General features: G+C 36.8%; 1 protein-coding gene across 2 annotated transcripts in view; it reads left to right on the forward strand.

Moving 5' to 3' along the window:
- The window catches only part of LOC102218556 (microtubule-associated tumor suppressor candidate 2-like), a 46,732-nt gene that overhangs the window by 17,137 nt on the left and 9,238 nt on the right, over nucleotides 1–20,357 (forward strand). For both annotated transcript variants that reach the window (XM_023342637.1, XM_005807099.2), the window contains exons 3-7: nucleotides 866–1,124; nucleotides 4,616–4,873; nucleotides 14,112–14,276; nucleotides 16,999–17,097; nucleotides 20,139–20,326. In XM_023342637.1, the coding sequence (XP_023198405.1) occupies nucleotides 866–1,124; nucleotides 4,616–4,873; nucleotides 14,112–14,276; nucleotides 16,999–17,097; nucleotides 20,139–20,326 (969 nt within the window). The remainder of the gene's footprint in view (nucleotides 1–865; nucleotides 1,125–4,615; nucleotides 4,874–14,111; nucleotides 14,277–16,998; nucleotides 17,098–20,138; nucleotides 20,327–20,357) is intronic.

Here is a 20,357-nt window from a genome sequence, read left to right on the forward strand (position 1 = left end):
TATTCTCAATTCGCTGCAGTGATTTGTCCACAGTAACTAAATTGGGTACTGTGTGGCATGCATTTTTATAGTCATATGGAATAAGTTGGAATATTTAAGAAAAATTCAGACTGGTATTTTCAAGCCTTTATTGTTGTTAATTTTATGATGATTTTTTAAATAGTAAATAAAAACACATTTAAGATTAGAGTATTACATCAGCCCAATAAAAAAAAGAACTTTTTAATACAGAAATATGAAGTTAATGGAAAGGATGTCTAATAGCAGCTAATACATTTTTAATCAACATTTCTTTTTGTTTGCTTTTGAGTGTGTCTGATAATTTTTAATTTTCTTTTCAGTTTGTCTTGAGTACTGGTGAGCCAAAGGCAGTTTTCCCCGGGCAGACAATAAAGATTTTTTTTCTATTCTTTTCTATGCTACCTTTTGCCATCAAATAATAAAAAAAATGTTATGTGCCATGATTGACATATTTGGCAAATTTTATTTACTACGCATGTATTGCTGACACATAGTTGATAATAGATCCTCTGTATCTTTTTCAAAGTCCAAGCGCTGATCATTATCGCCTTAACATGAACATTTTTATTAATTTGTATTAAACAGCCTTATCTGGCACTAACATCGAAGAGGTATAGGCTAACTCTCAGTGCAATGTGTATGAAAGGTTTGTCCCCATTAATTCATTTCCAAACATAAGAAGGGAAAACAAGCAGAAGCTGATCTTTCAACTGCTATGCTGATGTTTGTTTCTTCTATTCATAATGATGTCTGTGCATTAGAATATGTGCTGCGGAAGTCAGGAAATGTCATGAGTCTGTCATGTTTTAGTCCCTTCAGTAAATGTAGTGATTCTGATTTTTAGGTGGGGCGATCCAACAGTTTAAAAGGCATCTCCTCTGAAGATGCATTGCAGGGCAGGACAGTTACACAGGCTGAGGGAAGTGGAAGTCTCATTCGTTCTGGCAGAGGCCTCCGTTTGGGTCTTGGAGCTGTCACCAGGACAACTGCGGTTTCCGTCAAGACCCATGGACCCAGTCAAGGACAGAGGTCGGCGTCGATCTTCAGCCAGCCAATCCAAACCGTTAGCCCAGCGATCAGCCAGAAAAACCAAGATAATTCAGGTAGGATACTCTACACGTTCACCTCCGGAATGCCAACTGAAAATGACTTCATCAGCCCAAACTTTGACTGAGTACAGCTTGGTCTTCTTGCTGCCATGCAACAGCTAGCAGTTGTGGGACCTGTGCATCCCTCAGCTTGGCTTGAGATGAAGGTAGTTCATTAAAATGCATTCTCTCTGAGATTAATTTTGGCAGTCCTGATTGGATGGCTGTAGGAGGGGACGCATTCTGTACCAGAAGGCAGCAATCTACAAACTGAAATGTAAAAATAATAAATAAATAATAAGCCACTCAAATCTTCTCCTCAGTGAATTTCTAATTTTAATGATAGCCTCTGACTGCGCCTCTGACTGCTGAAATCAGATTTCTACTTCAGCTCATCTGTCAATAAAATATTGAAGTATGGCATGTTCTCATTCCTTCATTCTTTGCTTGCGTAGTGTATTTCATTTGCTTTTTCCCTTAGTAATAACTTAGACATAACGTAAAAAAATGATCAGCATAGTTTTATGGTTTATCTTATATTTCTTACTAATGCATATCTAAGGCATATCAGTCTTCTTGGACTGTTTGTCCTCTGGAATTTTTCTTAGCTCATGTGCACTAGATTTGATAAACACCTAATTAAATGTTGACACAGAACATTTGTCTGTTATGAGTACAGTGTCTTGCAAAAGTGTTCATACTCTTTGGACATTTTGTGACATTAAAACCACAAATTTAAATCGGTTTAGTGGGATTTGATGCTACACACCCATTTAAAGGTTGCATAGTTGTAAAGCGAAAGAAAAATGGTAAATGATTGTCAATTCGCACTGCCAGTTGAAATCTTAAATGTGTGACATGCATTTACATTCAGCGCTCCTTGAATCAATGCTTTTTTTTAGAATTGATTTTTGCTGCTATTACTTTGTGGTGTGTCACCACCATCTTCGAACATCTGCAAGTTGAATCATTTTGGTCATTCTGATGTTCAAAATAACTCAATCTAAATCAGACGGCAAAGAAGGGCAGAATCCAAATACATATAATTTAGATTTTGTATGTATGAAAAAATTTAAAACGCATGTATCATTTTCCTCAGAGTTCCCTTCAGCCATCCATTCTCGGGTTAGTTTCCTTTTATTCTTATGCACTAATTGCAATTATGACTTTTTCTGTATTTTGTAAATGAAAATGTCTGACACCTTCTAATTATAGCAATTATATAATTTGTGACAGTTGTGTCACATGATTGCAGTGCATAGTTTAACGTCTGTATTGTTATGATAATGAGGAAAGTCCACTTATAAGGTAAGACAGTGAAATGCAATGAGCTATTACTGCCAGTGGATTCCTTCATGCGTGCTTCTCCATGCTTCCTTTCAGTAGCACTGCTGGGACTACACTGCAAATGCAATGTTATTACATTTAATAACATGCAGCTTAAGCCTGGAGGTGGAAATCTATACACACTGTCGCCTCTCACTTTGGATTGTGATTAAAATCATTAGTGCTTGTGCCAGCTGCATGTCCTATTGATTTTTCCTGGCCTTATTTACATAATTTATCCAAAGTGAGAATGGCCTTGTTTCACTCAAAGACCGTAGCACACTTTGGCTTTATTCAAAAGATTTATGATATATTCTGCATTTTTAAGTTTGACCTGAATTGTAGAAGGAATTCTCTGTTAGGAACAGAAATAGAACATACACGCAAAAATAAAAAGTAAGCAACATAAGCTATTTAAATCGGGGATAAGTGGATGTTTGTTATACTAATTTATAATTTCTCCTCCCGGTCTCTCAGAGGTGATAAATAGGATAAGGAGTGGGGGTGGGAAAGCCAGGATGCAAATTAAAATTTATCCTTAATGATCATGACATTCTCACTCAAGAGGAAGAAGCTCCAAACTCATAAGCAGACCTCATGGCACACAGATATTAGTGGTGGAGGAAATATGTGATAAGCATGAGTTGCATCTCTACTGATGCTGGAGGGGGTGGACTTTTCCATTTTGTTCCCATTCCACTTTTTCCTCTCTCTAACATCAGGCATCTGTTTCTCCCTGTGAAACATGTTTTGTCTTCTGATGTAGTAGTTATCCTCTGGGCTCCACTGAAGCACACAGTTGTGCCAAATGGAAAGGAAAGGAGAGTCGCGTACCTTATCTCTGTAGCCAGCAGGGGATAATGCTCTTCTTCTGTGCAGGATCTTGACCTTGTTTTTGCAGACCATTGAAGCCAAAATGGGGTTTTTATCCAAAGTCTTGAGATTTGACCACTGAATTCTGTGTGTCTCTGTACAAAGCCTAAATTGTTAATGTCTGCACATCCTAACTTTTCTTTTGCTGTGAGAGACAATAGAATCCATACAGGCAGGACTATAACCCACTGCTTTTTGACAATAACTTGTACTATGGACAAAATGGTGCCATAGATTATTGCTGCATCCTCCACAAATTGTGCGGGCAGAAAATGTCTGAGTGGGACAGATTAGAGCAGCAGGACTGCTGACAATATTTATACAATAAAAACAAAACAAAAAAACCCATCATGATTAAACTTTAATTATTGTGCCATGTTATTTAACAAACAAAAATGAACATTAACAGTCAACGAAGAGCAGAAAACCATCACTTAGCCAAAAGGATATTGAATATATAACAAATAAAAGAATTGCCCTCCTCAGTTCCTTTACAGACTCGTATAAAACACTTTTACATAAAAGATTTAGCGCTCGTCAGATCCTTGGTTTCCACAAATCATTTCATGGACCTGATACATAACTCATATAGAAATATTTTTGCCTTAATGTTGGCTGATTAGGCAAAAATATCTCTCCAAATGTCTCGAGGAATGCAGTGACCTTCACTACCTTCACCTTATTAATGTGTTTGTTTGTGAAGTTTTTGTGATATTTACTCTGCTTCCCTATCAGGCGATCTTGCTTCATGTCAATTACAGCTAAAGGGGCAATTATAAAGTCTTGTTTGAGGGGGACTAAAGGCACATCACCCCTGTCAGTTTTGTATTTGTATAAAAACATCAAAAAGCGTTCTAACTTCTGTTCACATCACAATTATGCTTTACTTTGGGTTGGTTTATTACATGAAATTCCAATTAGAGTGCTTTTTCAAAGCACTGTATCAAAAGAAAAATAACTTTCCCCTGTGCTATTTTGTCAGTGTTGAATTGAATACCATAATTGCATTAAAAACATTTTGGCCATTAGTCCAGCCTGTTAGAGCCAAACAGCTATTTGCAGTTTAATTGTACACAGTTATTTTGTTTGCTTGCTGGAACAACCAGAGTCACCACAAAGTAAAGCTCATGCTCCCTACTGAGAGAGCTTTGTTAACAACTCATGATGAGTGATCCAGCAATGGTGTACCTTGTTTTTTGAATAAAATGAAACAACTGCCATATTTATTTACATCTTGCCCCTTGAAAAATGCAGTCTTTCTAAAGATTGATAAACAATTCAATGTCAAATTGCTGTTTCATCACTAGATGACCAGGTTTTCAGCCATCAGGCTCCTGTGGCTCCTCCTGCTTCCACAGCAGCGTCTCAGCCCCCGTCTACAGCCTCCAGATCTCTGCTTCCCAAAGTCAGTCAGTCTGGGTTGCGGGCTCCAGGTTTCTCCTCCAACCGTCTCCCGGCAAGCCGCCTGGCAGCCTTTGGTTTCGTCAGGAGTTCCAGCGTCTCCTCAGCGTCCTCAGCCCACTCCGCTGACAGCGTGCAGAGTGATCCCGGCAGGACAGCACACCGTGAGTTCCCTCTAAACAAAAATAATGATGCTTTTTTTTTTTTTACCAAGTGTGAAATTTGCATTTGTGAAACTAAACATTATTTTTTTTCAATGAACATCTTAATCAAAACATTAGCTCTATTTTGAGCACATTGTTTGTTGCTTCAATTTACAATGCTTTGTAGAAAATCCTTTTATTTTCACCTCATTTTAGACCAATACAAAGTAACACATAGTTCTAAAGTGGCATAAAATCCAAATCTTAAATGTGTGGCATAAATCTATACCCCATCACCCTAAATCGATACTTTTTACGACATTTCATTACAAATCTTTTGGTAATACACATCTCCCAGACTTGCTCATCTTGACAATCTTCTTTATAATCTATAACTCATTTGTAAACTCCTTGCAAATAACTTACATTGAGTCAAATGATATAAATAGCATCTTTGAATGTTTATAATCTATAAACACGCAGTATGTTTTATGTTCTACAGCCGCTATCAAGTTTTCAGAACCGCCCACACCATGATTCTGACACAACCATGTTTAAAAAATTATTCACAAAAAATAACTACTGTAATTTAAGCCAATGAAAGCCACATTTCAGAATATTGTCACTAACATCTTGTTTGGTCTTGAGTTGTGGTGAGTCATACGATCTTAGACGGGATGCTGCACGTTCCAGATTAAAGTATTGCACAGACTGTTTCAAATGAAAACAGTAGCAGTAATTTAAAGATTATCGTAATTCAGAAGGCTCCAAACTAGGTCTGTGCCACAGATTCTGAGCAATCAGAATGATAAGAATATATCAAACGTGCTGCTGGATGAACTGTGTAAATTTTCTCAATTCATGGTGTGAAACTCTGAGTTTTTCCAGTTGTGATTTCATGGCTGCTTGGTTACTTGGCTGAGTTTTGAGGTAGCAGCATGTCTATTTAATGTGACCTACATAAGAAGGCTTGCTCCTCTTCTCCCAGTTACAGTTGACGTAAGCGCCTGCGTTCTCGCCTCACGCACATCAGGCCCCCTGTTATGTCATCCCCCCTTTCCTCACTTCCTCCCTTTCAAGCATATTGTTTTCATGATTTTTTTCTCTAATTAAAAAAAAAGAAGAAAAATAAAGAGTTCATCATCTTACACATACACTTAAATCAGCATGGTGATCTCTTTCAGAAGAAGTAAGAGTTTCTTTCCTACAAGAAAGCTTCTTTGTTGAGCTAGGAGGTTCAGATAGAGACAAAAGCACAATCATTTAAAAAATAATGAACATGATACACATGGATTTGTGTACGAAGGGAATGCTTAAGATTTCTTTAGATTTTCCCCTTAAGTTTCAGTTGCTTTTGATCTGAGTTTTTCATTACATTGCACTTAAAGCTGCACTCATTTAACCATTTTCTCTTCACATGGGCATCTGTACTATTTGCTTAATTTGAGAGACGGACTAAATTTTTCTTTGACACTGTCTGGAAGGAAATGTTCATGTTTAGTTGGTTATTTCAGCATTCAGACAACAGTATTGTTTATTATTGCACGTGTAAACTTCTGAACATCAGAGTATATATTCAGAAGATCTCAAAAGCCGCATGTGCACCAGTCTCTCTAATTTGCAATGAACTTCAGAAGGTTGGGAGGAGATAAAAGAAGATCAAGGATGACAGTCATGAGAGGTAAAATACTGGGGGCCTTTGATGAGAATGTAGGTGGGTTTGCTTTTGATTTTGATTGTGCGTTTTTTACGTGACCTTTGTTTGTGAGGTGTTTGAACTCCTTTCTCTATTTAGGTTTAAAATGAGCCAAACTCATTCTTTCAATCCTTCTGTGTAACATAAATGGGCGTCTTATGTCTTTTTCATGCTTTTATACTGGGAACAGTTTTATGATCATAGTAGCTTCTCTATTTTTTGGACCTGGATTCAACGGTTTTACACGTCGTCGTTGAGAGTTTGATCACTGAAACCTAAAGCAGCATTCAACTATTGTTGATTTTGAACACTTGAGGAAATCGGCATGAATTTACAGTTGAGCCATTCTGTGTTTCAGATTTCTAGTTCTATTCATTTGATCACATAACTGTATATAAATCCCAGTGCCTCTCAACATTTCCAAACACTTTTCATATCTAATATCTTTATAACGTTTTCCTCCAAAGAATGTAGGATTGTTATATCTTGGGTATTTTGTCCTCCATGTCACTATACTTCAACTTGAATAACAGCACACCCATGCTGACAGCTGAGGTTTTACACACTCTTCATTCAGCTTTCCACTTTCCATTTGTGCAGTAAGAGTAAAGCCTCGGTTCTCGGTTGCTCCTTTCCCCCATTGATTCCCAATCTAAAGATGGAAATGTAGATCTCTGGAGGATGCAGACCAAATAAATCATTAAGGATATAGGCAAAATAATGAGGGGATTTTTAGCTCTTCAGTAAAGGAGGTCAGAAAAGTAAAACACTTGAGCATCAGACTGCTCTAAACAGTGGATGAGGTTGTGCATTATCCAGCTGTAATAAATTAATTAGTCTATACAAAATAATAAAAATCAGATGAAAAACCATTTGTATTCATGAGTACAACATCTTGCTAAGTGTTTTTTGACACTTTAAGGTGTTTTATTGGAATTTATGACAGACGAACATAGCATAGCATATAATTGTGAAGCAGAAGGATAATCATAAATTGTTTTAAAATCTTTACAAATGAACTTTTGTAAAGTGTGGAGTTCATTTGTACTCAGTCCCCCGAGTCAATATTTTGTAGAAACATATATTGCCGAAGTTATAGCTGCAAGTCTCTTGGTGCAATCTTTCTGTTACCACTGCACATCTTAAGATTCAAATCTTTGGATATTTTTCTCGTATGTGAAACATCAGTTGTAAAGTTTTGCCTTTCCAAATTTTATTGTAACTCATAAGTATATGTTTGTTCTGATCTGCAGCTCTGGATGTAGGTTTCAGGTTTGCATCCATGTGGAAGGTGAACATATGCCCCAGTCTCAAGCACCCTCCATCTGTTTTTGATCCAGGACTGATCTATATTTAGCTCCATTCATCTTCCCCTTTATTGTGACCAGCACCTACTGAAGAAAAGCTCTTTAATACTGTTAGGATGGTGAGCTGTGGGTGATGTAAGTGTTTTGCCACATATTGTATTTTGTACTTTGGTCAAAATCATCCATTTTGGTGTAATCTTCCCCTTTTTTCGTATAATCACCTTCTTAAAATAATGGCCTAAGTCATTTTTGGCTAACGTGATTTTAGGAAAAGTAAATAAATAAAGATCTCTTTCCAAAAAATGTTTTAGGCAAAAACAAAACAAGACTTTTGGTAAAAGCGATTTAATCCATTATGTTAGGAAGGTCACAATATGTTTTTTGCTCACATGGGTTGTTTTGTGCTTTCTTTTACCAGTGGCTTTTCTCCTTTTCACTTTAATATAAAAGTTATAACTGGGACGTCACCAATTAAAAGTCGTCCTGTTAACAGATTCTTGCGTCAGATCTGTGGAAGTTGTATTGTTTTCTTTCCACTTTGAAGCTTACTTTGCATTTATCATTCAAAATACCACCAAACTATATGGAGGTTTGATCTGTAATCTGACTAAATATAAAAATGTCAAGGGAAACGAACACATTGGCAAGGCAATGTGACAATATATTTAGAAATATTTTTCACACACAAACTAATGTAAGCAAGGTCATTTTGATCCAAAGTTTCAGTGATGACCTTAATTGATTCTTATCAATTGTTTGCATATAAGAGGCTTGTAAATAAGAGCGGAGTAGCCGAGCATCTTGGGAGCTTTAGGTTTCTCTGTATGAAATCAATACACCATTAACAAAATCCAGGCATTAGGGTTGTCACTCAGGCCTCCTCAGTTGTTGCATGGTTGTCTTTGTTGGTGTATTAGAGAGGGAGCATCAGGCTTCAGGTTATCCACTCCGGCCAACATAAAGCGCTGAAAAGTGAAAGCAGCAGAAGGAGGCTGATGAAGCCTGTGACTGAAAACTCAAATCCTAAAATAGAGTGCTATCACTCTTATCTGTACTTTTTTTTTAAATGAAAAGAATAATCTAATAACGCAAGAAATCAAAATGAATCTAGGGCGCAGAAGGAAGAAGGTGAAGAGCGATGTGGCTGTAAACACTAATCCAATGAGTCAAAATGAGCAGCAAGCATAGAGAATGGGAAAATGGGATGGAGGGGGAAAATGAGCGGAAAGAGAAGCATCAGTGTAGATGGAGGAGAGGATGTCAAACCCCAGATGCCACACAAGGCTTAGATCTGGTCTGAGACTCATGCCAGCTCACTGCGAACAGATGGTTTCTGTGGTGCATGCACACACACACAAGCACGCATGCACACATGCACACAAGTTCTCACCCAGAGAGCAGCAAATTAGATGGGCCAATTAGATATGGATGCTATTCTGTGGATAAGGAGAATAAAACTAACATGGCTGACACTTCTTAAAGCATCAGAGCTGTGACAGGGAAGATAGTCTCATCAAGCCTGTTCGTTCACTGACAGCTTCAAAGTGCATTTCATCCAGCTCACTGTTAACTTGGCTTTATGACTGAACCGGCCATTTCACGCTGGAAAAAAACTCCTGGATCTATAGCAGCTAAACTTGAGTGTTTCCTGCATTATGTGCTAAAGGTAAACATGAAGTATTAAATGAATGCTGATATGATTATTTGTGTAATAAGTTTTTAAGATTTCTTGCAAAATATTTTTGTTAACTGATTTTTAGTATATGTTCTCGATTTTATTCTTTGTACTTTTTAAAATCATCTCTTATCATATGGTGTCATAAGTATGGAAAATTGAGAAATGCCATTTCTTTTACATAAAATTGTTTGAATTATTTTTAGTTTTAGCATTCACATAACTTTTTAAAGTGTACAGTTTTGTTTTTTTTTCTTCATTTGACTAAATTTATAGTGCTGGTTTACATGGCCCTGCAGTGCAGCCTGCGGCAGTTAAATATTAAACATAAGTTATGCTAAGGACTTTTTTTCCTAACACTTTTGTATTATCTTTCTTTAACATTTGCTGGCTATGTTTTGACCTTTTTCTAAGATAAAATGCAGGTTTTATTGTTCTGCCTTGAGCTTTAGTGACGGTGCTTTTTTCCCCTTTATTTACTACAGTTCTACTTACTCTTTGTGAGTGAAAGTGTGTGACAAAGTCTGTAAACAGCAGGCACAAATGTATACTGCCTACTAAACTGCAGTGGAAAATTGACCTAATCTATACTGAGTGAGGAAAGAGTGAGCACGTTACAAACAACAAATGCACCCTGGATGTACTCAGCTCTTTTGTATGCGATTATTGCCTCAATGAAATGATTGTTGTGTGTCAGGCTGGCAGTAAACCAAAACTAGAAAAAATAAATCTTTCATGCTGCTGTCTGTAAATCACGTCTCGGAGGTGTGTAGATGAACATTTCAGCGGGCTTGAATCTGGTTCTTGTTGGTTTTTGAGTCCAGTGCAGCTAACAGATGGTCATCTCCATAGGTCCTTCTCTGCCCTGTCTATATGTTACAGGACCATTGTGTGCTGTTCAAGTGCTCTCTAATTTACATTTTAAAATGCTACAAGACCTGATTTTGTATGTGTTTTGGTGCACTTGCTTACATCTTAAATTGCATACAAATCTTATTTACAAAGCAGAGGAATCTTAAAGGGCACTATAATGAAAATCAATTATTTATTATTGTTACTAAATGATGTTTTTTTTTGCTGACAATTACAGTCATTTGCCATACAACCCCTTTATTTTTCAGAATAGCTTCAGGTAAAAAGATTCTGCACTTAATGTCACAGCTCCTTAAATAAAATCAGTTTGTATAAAAGCTCAAAATAGCACAGCTGATTAAAAACCCCACATGAAGGTGGAAAGTCTATCTTGTAGAAACTTGTGAAAAGGTGTGTGAAATCTTTTACATGCGTTTGAATCTGTAAATGACATATAACAACAAATTCATAAGGAAAAGGCTGAAATCCATTTAAAATATTTTAATTACATCATGTAGTGACGGATGAAACATATGTATGATCTACCACGAGTTTCACATGTTGAATTAATACCAAGCAGCGTCTAAAAATCATGAGATAACCCTGCAATATATTTTACATGTGGAAATTATATAATATGCAATCCATAGGAAATCTTCCATATAGGAAACATTATTCCACATGTGTTCGACATGTGAGACTAATATCATGTAGCAACATTAGAAACAGATACAGGGAAACTTATCACATGAGAAAGGTTTTTCTACATTGTGAAAAATGTTCCTTTACTTGTCAGACAGACTTATTTTTTTTCTTGAGATCATAATGTGTACTTAGTGTGTGCATAGACTGTAGGCAGAGTGGAGATCTGAAAGATCTTCCAGGCAGAGCAGTAGCTTTAATAGGATATTCTGAATGACGGTGGAAGAATGACAGACATTTCCTACATGAACCTCACACAGAGGAGAGGAAGCAGCAGTTGACAGGCAGAACAAACATCAGTCTCTGATGGATTTACTCTTCATACTTAATTACACCCACTAAACTGACTGTAGTGTGCATCTGTCAGAGGGAACATGTTGCTTAATTAAAAGAAAACTGATGAGGTATGATTTAAATATATTTCCAAAGATTATCAGATGTTAAATCCTATATTTAAAGGCAATCAAAACTTTGTCGTTTCCTGAAAACTTACAAATATTGAAGTTGTTTTCATTTACATTGTAAATGTAAAGCTGATATTTTGTAATTTTACTCACTTAATAGTGTTGAAAAACTGTTATTTTGATTTAAACTATTTGAGAATATCAAAGACACTTGTTATTTCACTGAAGAACATCAGATATGATTTATGTTCCCTAGTGAAGATAAACTAAATCAATATAAACAAACCAAAGTGTACATCAACTTCACCAGTTTGTTTTATGGTCATACTATAGCGTGAAATGTTTAGTTACTTCCAGAAGGAGAATGCATTGTTGACTAGGATTTTTTTTCTTTGGCAAGTCAGCAGTGCCAGCTGTGCAGCTTTATTCCCTGTCAACACTTAATGTGTTTGTGTGAGCACCTGGAGAGGGCAGCTTCCTGTAAATTCAGCTGAGATGGAATGGATCAGTTCCTTTAGGACAGCATTTGAGGGTTTTTTTGCTGATGGGGAAGGCTCCAATTAAGCTGAGTTCATCAAAAATAAACGAGATTTTAAGTCCAATGAAAAGTCTTTTAGAGCCATTTCTTATCACTTTAAATAATCAGAATTGTATTTTTCACAACAGGCAAACTGTGAGGCTGTATGTGGGATTTTTATCTATTCATCTACTTTGACTAAAACAAAACAAACAAACAAAAAATCTGCATTAGTTTAGTTTTTGCAGGAATGTTCAAGAAATTTCTCCTAGAGAATGGCCTCCTGCTGAGGTGTAAAGAATGCTCCCTACCTCATCCCCAGCTGTTTCCACATTTTCATGATTTCTGTTAAATTTGCATAAGATTTCTCATGCACTCTCAGAAAAGGCCTGGGTCTTCCTCTGTCTTTCATTTATTTCTTTTCATTGCTTTTTTGCCAGTCTACTTACTTGATCAGCTTCCCCCTTATTTAAATCTCTTCCTTCCTCTTCTTGTCATTTGTCCTATGGTGTACTTTGTCAATCACTATGTTTTATCATAAATAATTTATTTTATCCAAGGTATCAGTCTTATAATGGCTCTGCTATTTATATGTTTACAAGACCTTTGAGAGCATCAGTCAACTGTCTTTTGATCAAATATTTACTTTAGTAGATATTAATATTTCTGAATTCCCATGTGATGGAATAGCAACTAGTGCAGGTTGTAACCGGCCCCTCACCCAATGACCATTTGAAATAGGCATCAGTTATACCAGAGTCATCTGTAGCTATTTTAGAGCAAGACTTTGGTTTAGTGCACCAACCAGATTATGGGAGCTAAACCATAATATTAATGAGGACAAAAATTGAAAGCTTTGTTAACCTATTTTTAAAATAATAAACGCCTGACAGAAAGTGCAATTATTTAGTGAAGTCGACTTAAAGGGGACTTATTCTGCACAATACTATGATGTTCACAAAAGCATTTTTGTCTAAACAACTGTCACCAGAATAAGTTTTATAATAGTGATCCTCGTATAGCTTGAACAAGTCTCACTTTTCGCCACATAATTCGTTCTTTGGTTAAAGTGTATTTGATATGGTTAAACATGCAGGAGGATTGTTTGGAGAAAATTTTGATTAATAAATTTAATTCAGTTCAATTCAGTTTATTTATAGCACATGGCACCAATTCACAATACATCATCTTAAGCCACAATAAAAATTTCAAGTCAATGATGCAGACGTGTCTAGAGTCAAGCAGTGAAGTGATGCATGGACAGAGGGTTCTGTTTGGAGATCTTTTTCATTCTTTAGATTTCAAAAAGTAGCACAATGAAGCTAGTGTTAAAAAAGTGATGAATTTCTTAATTATTTGTTTGGAATTATGTCTTATTTTGTAAATGTTTCTGTACAGGTTTTTGTCTCAATCTTCTTGATGGGAAGATTGAAACAATGTTCTCTTGCATAACTGCTCTGAAAACATGAGGCACCCTGCAGTGAGCTATTCTAATCCCAGAAACCTGAGGGGGTTTTGGCACAACATGAGACAAACCTTCAGTCTTCTGGTGGCACAGAGAGAAGCAAGTTGTTCTACTTGACTAAATCATAATCTTAAAGCTTCTTTGCAGCAGCCTTAAATTAAACGAGTCATTATTTGGCTTGCTCTGCTGTGCTATTACTGATCAATTTTGCAGAGATGAGCTTGGGAGATGATGTATCATAGCTGGTTAAAGGTACATAGTAGACAAGATAGCAGTGCTAAAGACTGGAACAAGCAATCATCAGTATTATGTGCGAGTCGACATGAGTCGGTGTGTCTCAATTTGTGTGAAAGAAGGGGTGTGGGGGTGTGTGTGTGTGTGCATCTGAAGAACAAATGCTGTGATCCAGGTTAGAAAAGGAAGATTGAGGGCAGCAGCAAGACCCTCAAGTAACAAACCATTTCTCAGTCCAGTGAGTCCAAATTTAGACGTAACACCAGGGTCGCACAGCCAGGCAAGGAAAAAGGTTGTATTCATGAAAGGTTGGGATAGATGGGTTTAGAGAAACAACTCATTTGAGATTAAACATTTGATTGAAAATTAAAGCTCAGAGAAGTAAAATTGTATTTGATGTGTTCCAGGTCTGAGTGTGAGTGAGGAGCCTCCGCTCCACAGAGTGACAACGAGCCCACCATCAACAGATCAACAGAGGGATCCGCCATGTCGCAGCAGCAGCCTCCAGCCCCCTTCTACCCCAGCGTTACCACGACGCTACCTGCCACCCCAGCCAAGAAGCTCACCTGGAGGTCAGTAGACCATAAAGAAAAAACAACTAGTCTTCCCAAATATATAATTAAAGGCTCAGGTGAGCTGTTTTTATTTTATTTTTAAGTGTTGTCGTAAACAACTCTTACATGAGCAGTTTTACCCCCAAAAGAGTCAGAAACTGATAGTTGAGTGCTGCAGTGCTGTCAGAAAGGGTAATATGCTATTTTCAGACTATTGTTTGCTTGCTTTGCACCAACCTGGGCACCTCGCTGTTTAGATGGCAAGGGTTGTTTTTTTATTTTGGTTTTCTGCTGAAATATTAAACAGCTATAAACAACCTTCTATGAGCTAGTTTAGCTTTTCAAGCTGAAATAAAAATGTGAAATTCATGCAGGATCACACCTGACTTTGTTAGCACCAGTAACACTAGCAACAGACATGGCTGTGATGCTTTTCACACACAACAGGATTTTCACTCGTAGAGTTAACACTAGATACCATGTAGAATAAAATGTGAAATGTATTGTTTTTATTCTTTATAGGATATTATTGAACAATGAACACTAAATTTATGTATGTTTTATGTGATCTGGTTTGAGTAACATGTGATTTATGGAGGAATAACAGCACATTTGCAGTTGCTGAACTTTTTCTCACCCCCCAGTCAAACTACAACTACAGACAACACTTTTTAATATGAACATTAGAATCAGTTATTATCTGTGTAGTGTGATAAAACTCAGATTTGGCAGAGTTTTGCAGGACTCTTATTCCTTGAACATCTAGCTTGAAACTGTTGTTCACATTATCTCTACTTTTCTGCTTTGTTATCTTACTTATTACATTTATAGTGGTGATGTTTTTTCTTGGACATCTTAAATATTCACCAGTCTATTGCAAATCTATTCGTCCTTTGGACGTTTTTTTTTTCACTATATATCCTGAAATTTCAGGGTTGGGGTGAGATGAGTAGTTATGTGATATAGATGAACATTATGTAATGCTTAACTGTAAATTGGAAGGAAAAATACAAATGCTCTGGGAAAATACTGTATTGTCAAATAAAAACCTAAAAAGCAGAGCCTGCATATGTTTTTAGCTGTCCTGAGTTATTACAGTGGTATATGTCAAAAGCCTGGAATCTTGTTTAATTTATTCATTAATTAATTTATTATTCTCTAGTTTAGTCTTTTCCATTAATTAAGTTTCCTTTGACTTTAAGAAATGTGCTAAGTAAATAAGTTGCATCAAATTCACCAGTACACAAGATAAAACAGTTTGAGTGTTTAGCTGGTATGCAGCTGCCACCAAAGGCTTTTATCTTCATTGATTTGAGAAACCAAAGAGTCTTTTGAAAACCACAAAATGTCAGAATGCCTGTGGAGTGAAAACATGACGGACGCTGTAATCCAGCCAGCCTCACACGTCTGTGGCTTGTTTTTCATAACTCTGCAGTATTACCCTATGAAATCAATTCTTATGCTAGAATTTTAAGAAATATTTCAATGAAAAAATAATTAGCATCAGTTCAAACTCAGTTTTCAATAAGGCTTGTCATATACTTGCATACATGAGGACATTTTAAAATGTCGGCTAAATTTTAGCTTTGATCGCGTTTGACTAAATCTGAACGGCAAAGATCTAGTAATAAAGATTGTATCTGTTGCTACCATAAAATGTTGATTTAATTTAAGTATGTTTCAGCGCTATGTTATGTAGATCTACAGCAGATCTTTGATCCCACTCCTCTAAAATAAAATGTATGACAGCTACATTGTTAACGCTACTCTATAGGTATGAATATTTTTGCTAAGCACTGTACTATCTTAACGTCAAATGGTTCTGCTCCCATAAAGAGAATTGTAAATCTTTCGCTCACTTGTGACGCTGATGTTTTTTAATACAAACTCAAACTATTACAGCAATATGAATTGATCTGTGATATGCGCACCAAAATTATTAGCCACTCTGAGAGCAACATTTGAATGACAGCAGAAGAGCATGAGGAGTGAACATACATACAGTGAACCCATAAATGATCTCTCCAGAGGCCCAGAGTATCTCTCTAGGGTTATATGGGGATTTGCTCAGGATCAGAGGCTTCTCTCCCATAACAGGTCTAATTAGTTTCTTTTCAAAGCTTCTCTTTTCCCTCTCCTCTCTGCCTCATGACAGACTCTCTACAAACCTCTTCAAACTTCCTTTCTTCTCACTTTCCTCCCGTTACCGTTTTAACTTCACACAGTTTCATCCGTAGCACTCCAGTGCAACACATCTAACGTCATTCTGTAAAACCTGCTGCTCGCTTTCCACCTCACATACCTCCAGCTGTGTAAAAGGTGTAATACAAGCAAATGCGCAAGCACAAAATAGAAAAAAAGATTAGAAATCCCTATTTGGAACCTATTCTGGCCTAGAAAGCGTGGAATGTTACTAGGAGCATGAAGGTGATGCTTATGTAGACCCTTGAATGCCCTGTTCATGTTTGACAGATGGTACTGAAAGATATTTATAGCACACAGCATTTGGGAAAGCAGGAGATAAAAGGGAAAAGTAGAAAAAGACTGAAAAAAGTAAAGAGCAAGTTTCATGATTGTGACACATGCACACATACCCATATACATATACTATCCAGCTAAACATGCCTTGATAAAAAAATGAACACTTTTGCCAGATGCTTCCCTTTATGGATTTTTAAATTTTGTATGATTTCCTAAGGATGAAACCACCCACTGATTTATCAAACTTGTGTTTTGACAGTTGGCAGAAAGGAGTTTCAGCGGAGTTCAGAGGTCACACGTTCTCTTCCTTCTTCGCCAAAAAGGTTGGCAGTGGTTCCCCCGAAACTCCAGTCCCCAGGTAAGTTCTTTAGTTGAGTACTCATTAAAGCCTGTTTTGTATATCCATTAACAGTTTCATTTCAGGACTGCATGAAAAAAAGCGATAATGCATAAACTCACTCATATGGACTGTTTATTGTAATAAGCAATTTGATTTGGACTTTGGGAGTAAAAACTTGCAGACTGCGCCTGTAGAACTGAAAATAAGAACGTTCTCTGCTATCACTCATGATAGCACTGATAGAAATATCAGTGAAAGATTCAGAATAAAAGGAATAACTATTCTGGGGCCAGCATATGACTTATAAATGAAAAGGTTCAACAAAGGTTGTAAAAACTACTTTGAAAGTATTTCACGAAAATTAACATTTTCATGAAAACATAAACAAAGCCGAAAATCTGACTGTATGAAATCAGTCTATATAATTTTTATAGAATGTATATATTTCTCCTTTTGAATAGAATTACTGAAGTAATTTAGGGTCTTGATGATATTTTAATTTAGTCAAATATCCTGGTAACTATATTATTACCTCTACCTTTACAGTAAATATAAATGCAAATACCTTTGTCTTTGTCTGGTTCTTCATATAAAGATTTTCTTAATACATAGTTTGATCCTCATGTTTCCATTCCAAAACTACATTTCAGCTCCATGTGGTTCTTTACTCCTTTCCTCCAGCTCAGCCTTTTGAAATATTTTAAACTATGAAATTTACCCACAACCAATTGCAGTTTGGATGGTATGTCGTTATTCCAAGTATGTCGTGCTGAGCTGAGCACACAGCTCCATCTATGATTTGATTTAGTCCATAAAATGCAGAGCTTTTCCTTCTTCCAGTTCTGCAGTGGTGAAAAAAAATTTTTTGTCATGGGATTGCAGCAAACATCCAAATGTCTCCTTATAAAAAAAAAGTCTCCCCAGGCTTTGTTTTTTTCTTCTGTTTAATATTTCCACTGCAGTGTTACTGGTCCTTACTTTCCTCCTTGCACTTCACCTAATTTTACCTTTACCTCTATAATCAGACAAAGAATTTCCTTCTGCCCAATGAAATTTGCATGTATTGACATAGATTTATTATTCAGTGATATTTCCAGGCATCCGTGAAAATCCAGGTTGTAATAAATACATTTAGAATTACATACTGTTTGCAGTCTTTTCAATATTTTAACAACAACCCAACCAAAAAAAAAAAAATCTAATCTCTGCTGTCAGCAAGATCTTTCCTCAAGTTTTCATCATTGTTGCTCGTGTTAATATTCCAAATCCGTTCTCCCTGCTCCCATCTGCATCACACTCATTTAGTATTCAGTATCCTCTCTGTAACCTTTCAGATGGAAACTACAGATGTCTGCAGGTATGTGTGCACATGTGTGCTTGTCAGGAAAAGTAGGGTGGAAATAATTTAGAGTCACAACAAGGAATAATCATGTGGATAAATGCTCCAAGATCTGCTAAATGGTATGGTTTTTGAAAAGCAAAGTCTTTTTCTCAACCTTATTCACTTTCTCTTTCAGGGAAAAAGTGATGTACTTTTCTTATCAGCTTTCTTTCTCACTCATCTAAATGGGCTTTAGAAATTTATCATTATTACAGTGATTCAGCTCCTCATCCCCTCCCCCCCCCTGCTCAATATTGCCTTGCAACTCTTTTCTCTCTTTTATCTCACAGCTCTTTCTCTTATTTTATCCCCCATCCCACCCCACCTTCCTCCAACCGATTCTTTCCCATTACCTGGGACCCTGCACCCCAATCTCTGCCTCACGTTGTCATGGAAACCGCTCCCTCTTGCTTCAGTAGGTCCGAATAATCTGGCTCAGGCTGGGGATGCAGAGGTGCAGACATTTAGTTCTTTGGTTTATAGGAGGGATTTAAAAATTACAATAACTGTTTTAAAACATTGACATTTCAAAACTAAAAAATGTTGTGCACCTTTGTTCACAACCATTGACAAGGTGGAGCTCACACAGGTTAATGGACTTGTCTGTATGTCAGCTGACACATAGTGGTGGTCTCCCTATTGGGATAAATGACGAGGTGAGCATGGTTGCCCAGCTTTCAAATTGCTCTCATCATTAGTGGATGAAACCTTTATTTAGATTGATAGTTAACAAGTAAATACTTGCACAAGTTATTAAAAACCCTAGATGTTCACAGTGACACTCTCTGTGGATTAATTCGTGTACAGAGCAGATATTAGTCCCATTTATCATAAAATTAGAGGCGGGTATATCAGATTAGGGGCAACCACAAAGCTTCCTTTGCAGAAAAGATTTCATTAAGTTCCAATCATTTATCTCATGAAGCGATCATTAGCAGAGGGTCAGGTCAGATCTCTCCTAATTTAACAGCGGTCAGTTTCATTGGTACAGAGAATTAAAAATTAGATCATGAAGATATATCCAGTGTATTGCAAAAGTTTGCACACCCTTTCAACTGTTTCACATTTTGTGGAATTGCAACCATAAATTTTAGGTTGACCAACAGTGAATAACTGTAAAATAAAATAAACATCATACATGGTATTCACATTTTACAAATGAAAGTCTGGAAAGTGTGGTGTGTATTTATAGTCTGTGGTCAGTGGAACTACCTTTTGCTGCAATTACAGCAGAATGTCTTTTGTATAACTGGAAATTGATGTTGTTGCTGATTGTTCTTCACCAAAAAGCACAAGTTTAGTCATATTGAACAAAGTCTTTCTAAGATCATCAATTTTGAAGTCTTGGCACAGATTCTTGATTTTGATTTATATCTGGAGTACATGCAGACTTTGATACACTTTGAACTGATTTCTATCCTCGGCTGCATGTTAAGTCTCCTTCCAAGATAGTTGCACTCTATTTGTTTATTAGGTAACTTCTGACTTAATTTAGGGACTGAAAACACATGTAAAACACATAAAAACATATTAAGATAAAGAAAGCTTTATATTACGTTTCCCCCCCTTGTGAAACACATAACTGCGTCTGAACTGCATTGTTGTTGAAATGTGTTATACAAAATAAACTTGACTTCGACCAATTTATAGCCTCTGCTTGCTTTTCTTCGCTCTAAAGTCCAGCCCGGGCAGCGACCTGCAGCGGCGGTGCGGGGTTCCACTCCTTCAGGGTCACCTCGGCGTGTGGCTCCCCTGAGGCCGCAGCAGGAACACCAGGAGAACCTGCAGAAAGAGAAAGAAGAGGCTCAGCAGAAAGAGCAAGAAAGGCAAGCAGATGAAAAGGAAAAGATGGAACAAATGGAGGAGGTCAGTAATAAGAGTGTCAGCCTTACTACTT

The sequence above is a fragment of the Xiphophorus maculatus genome, chromosome 11 (assembly GCF_002775205.1).
Source record: "Xiphophorus maculatus strain JP 163 A chromosome 11, X_maculatus-5.0-male, whole genome shotgun sequence".
NCBI lineage: Eukaryota > Metazoa > Chordata > Actinopteri > Cyprinodontiformes > Poeciliidae > Xiphophorus > Xiphophorus maculatus.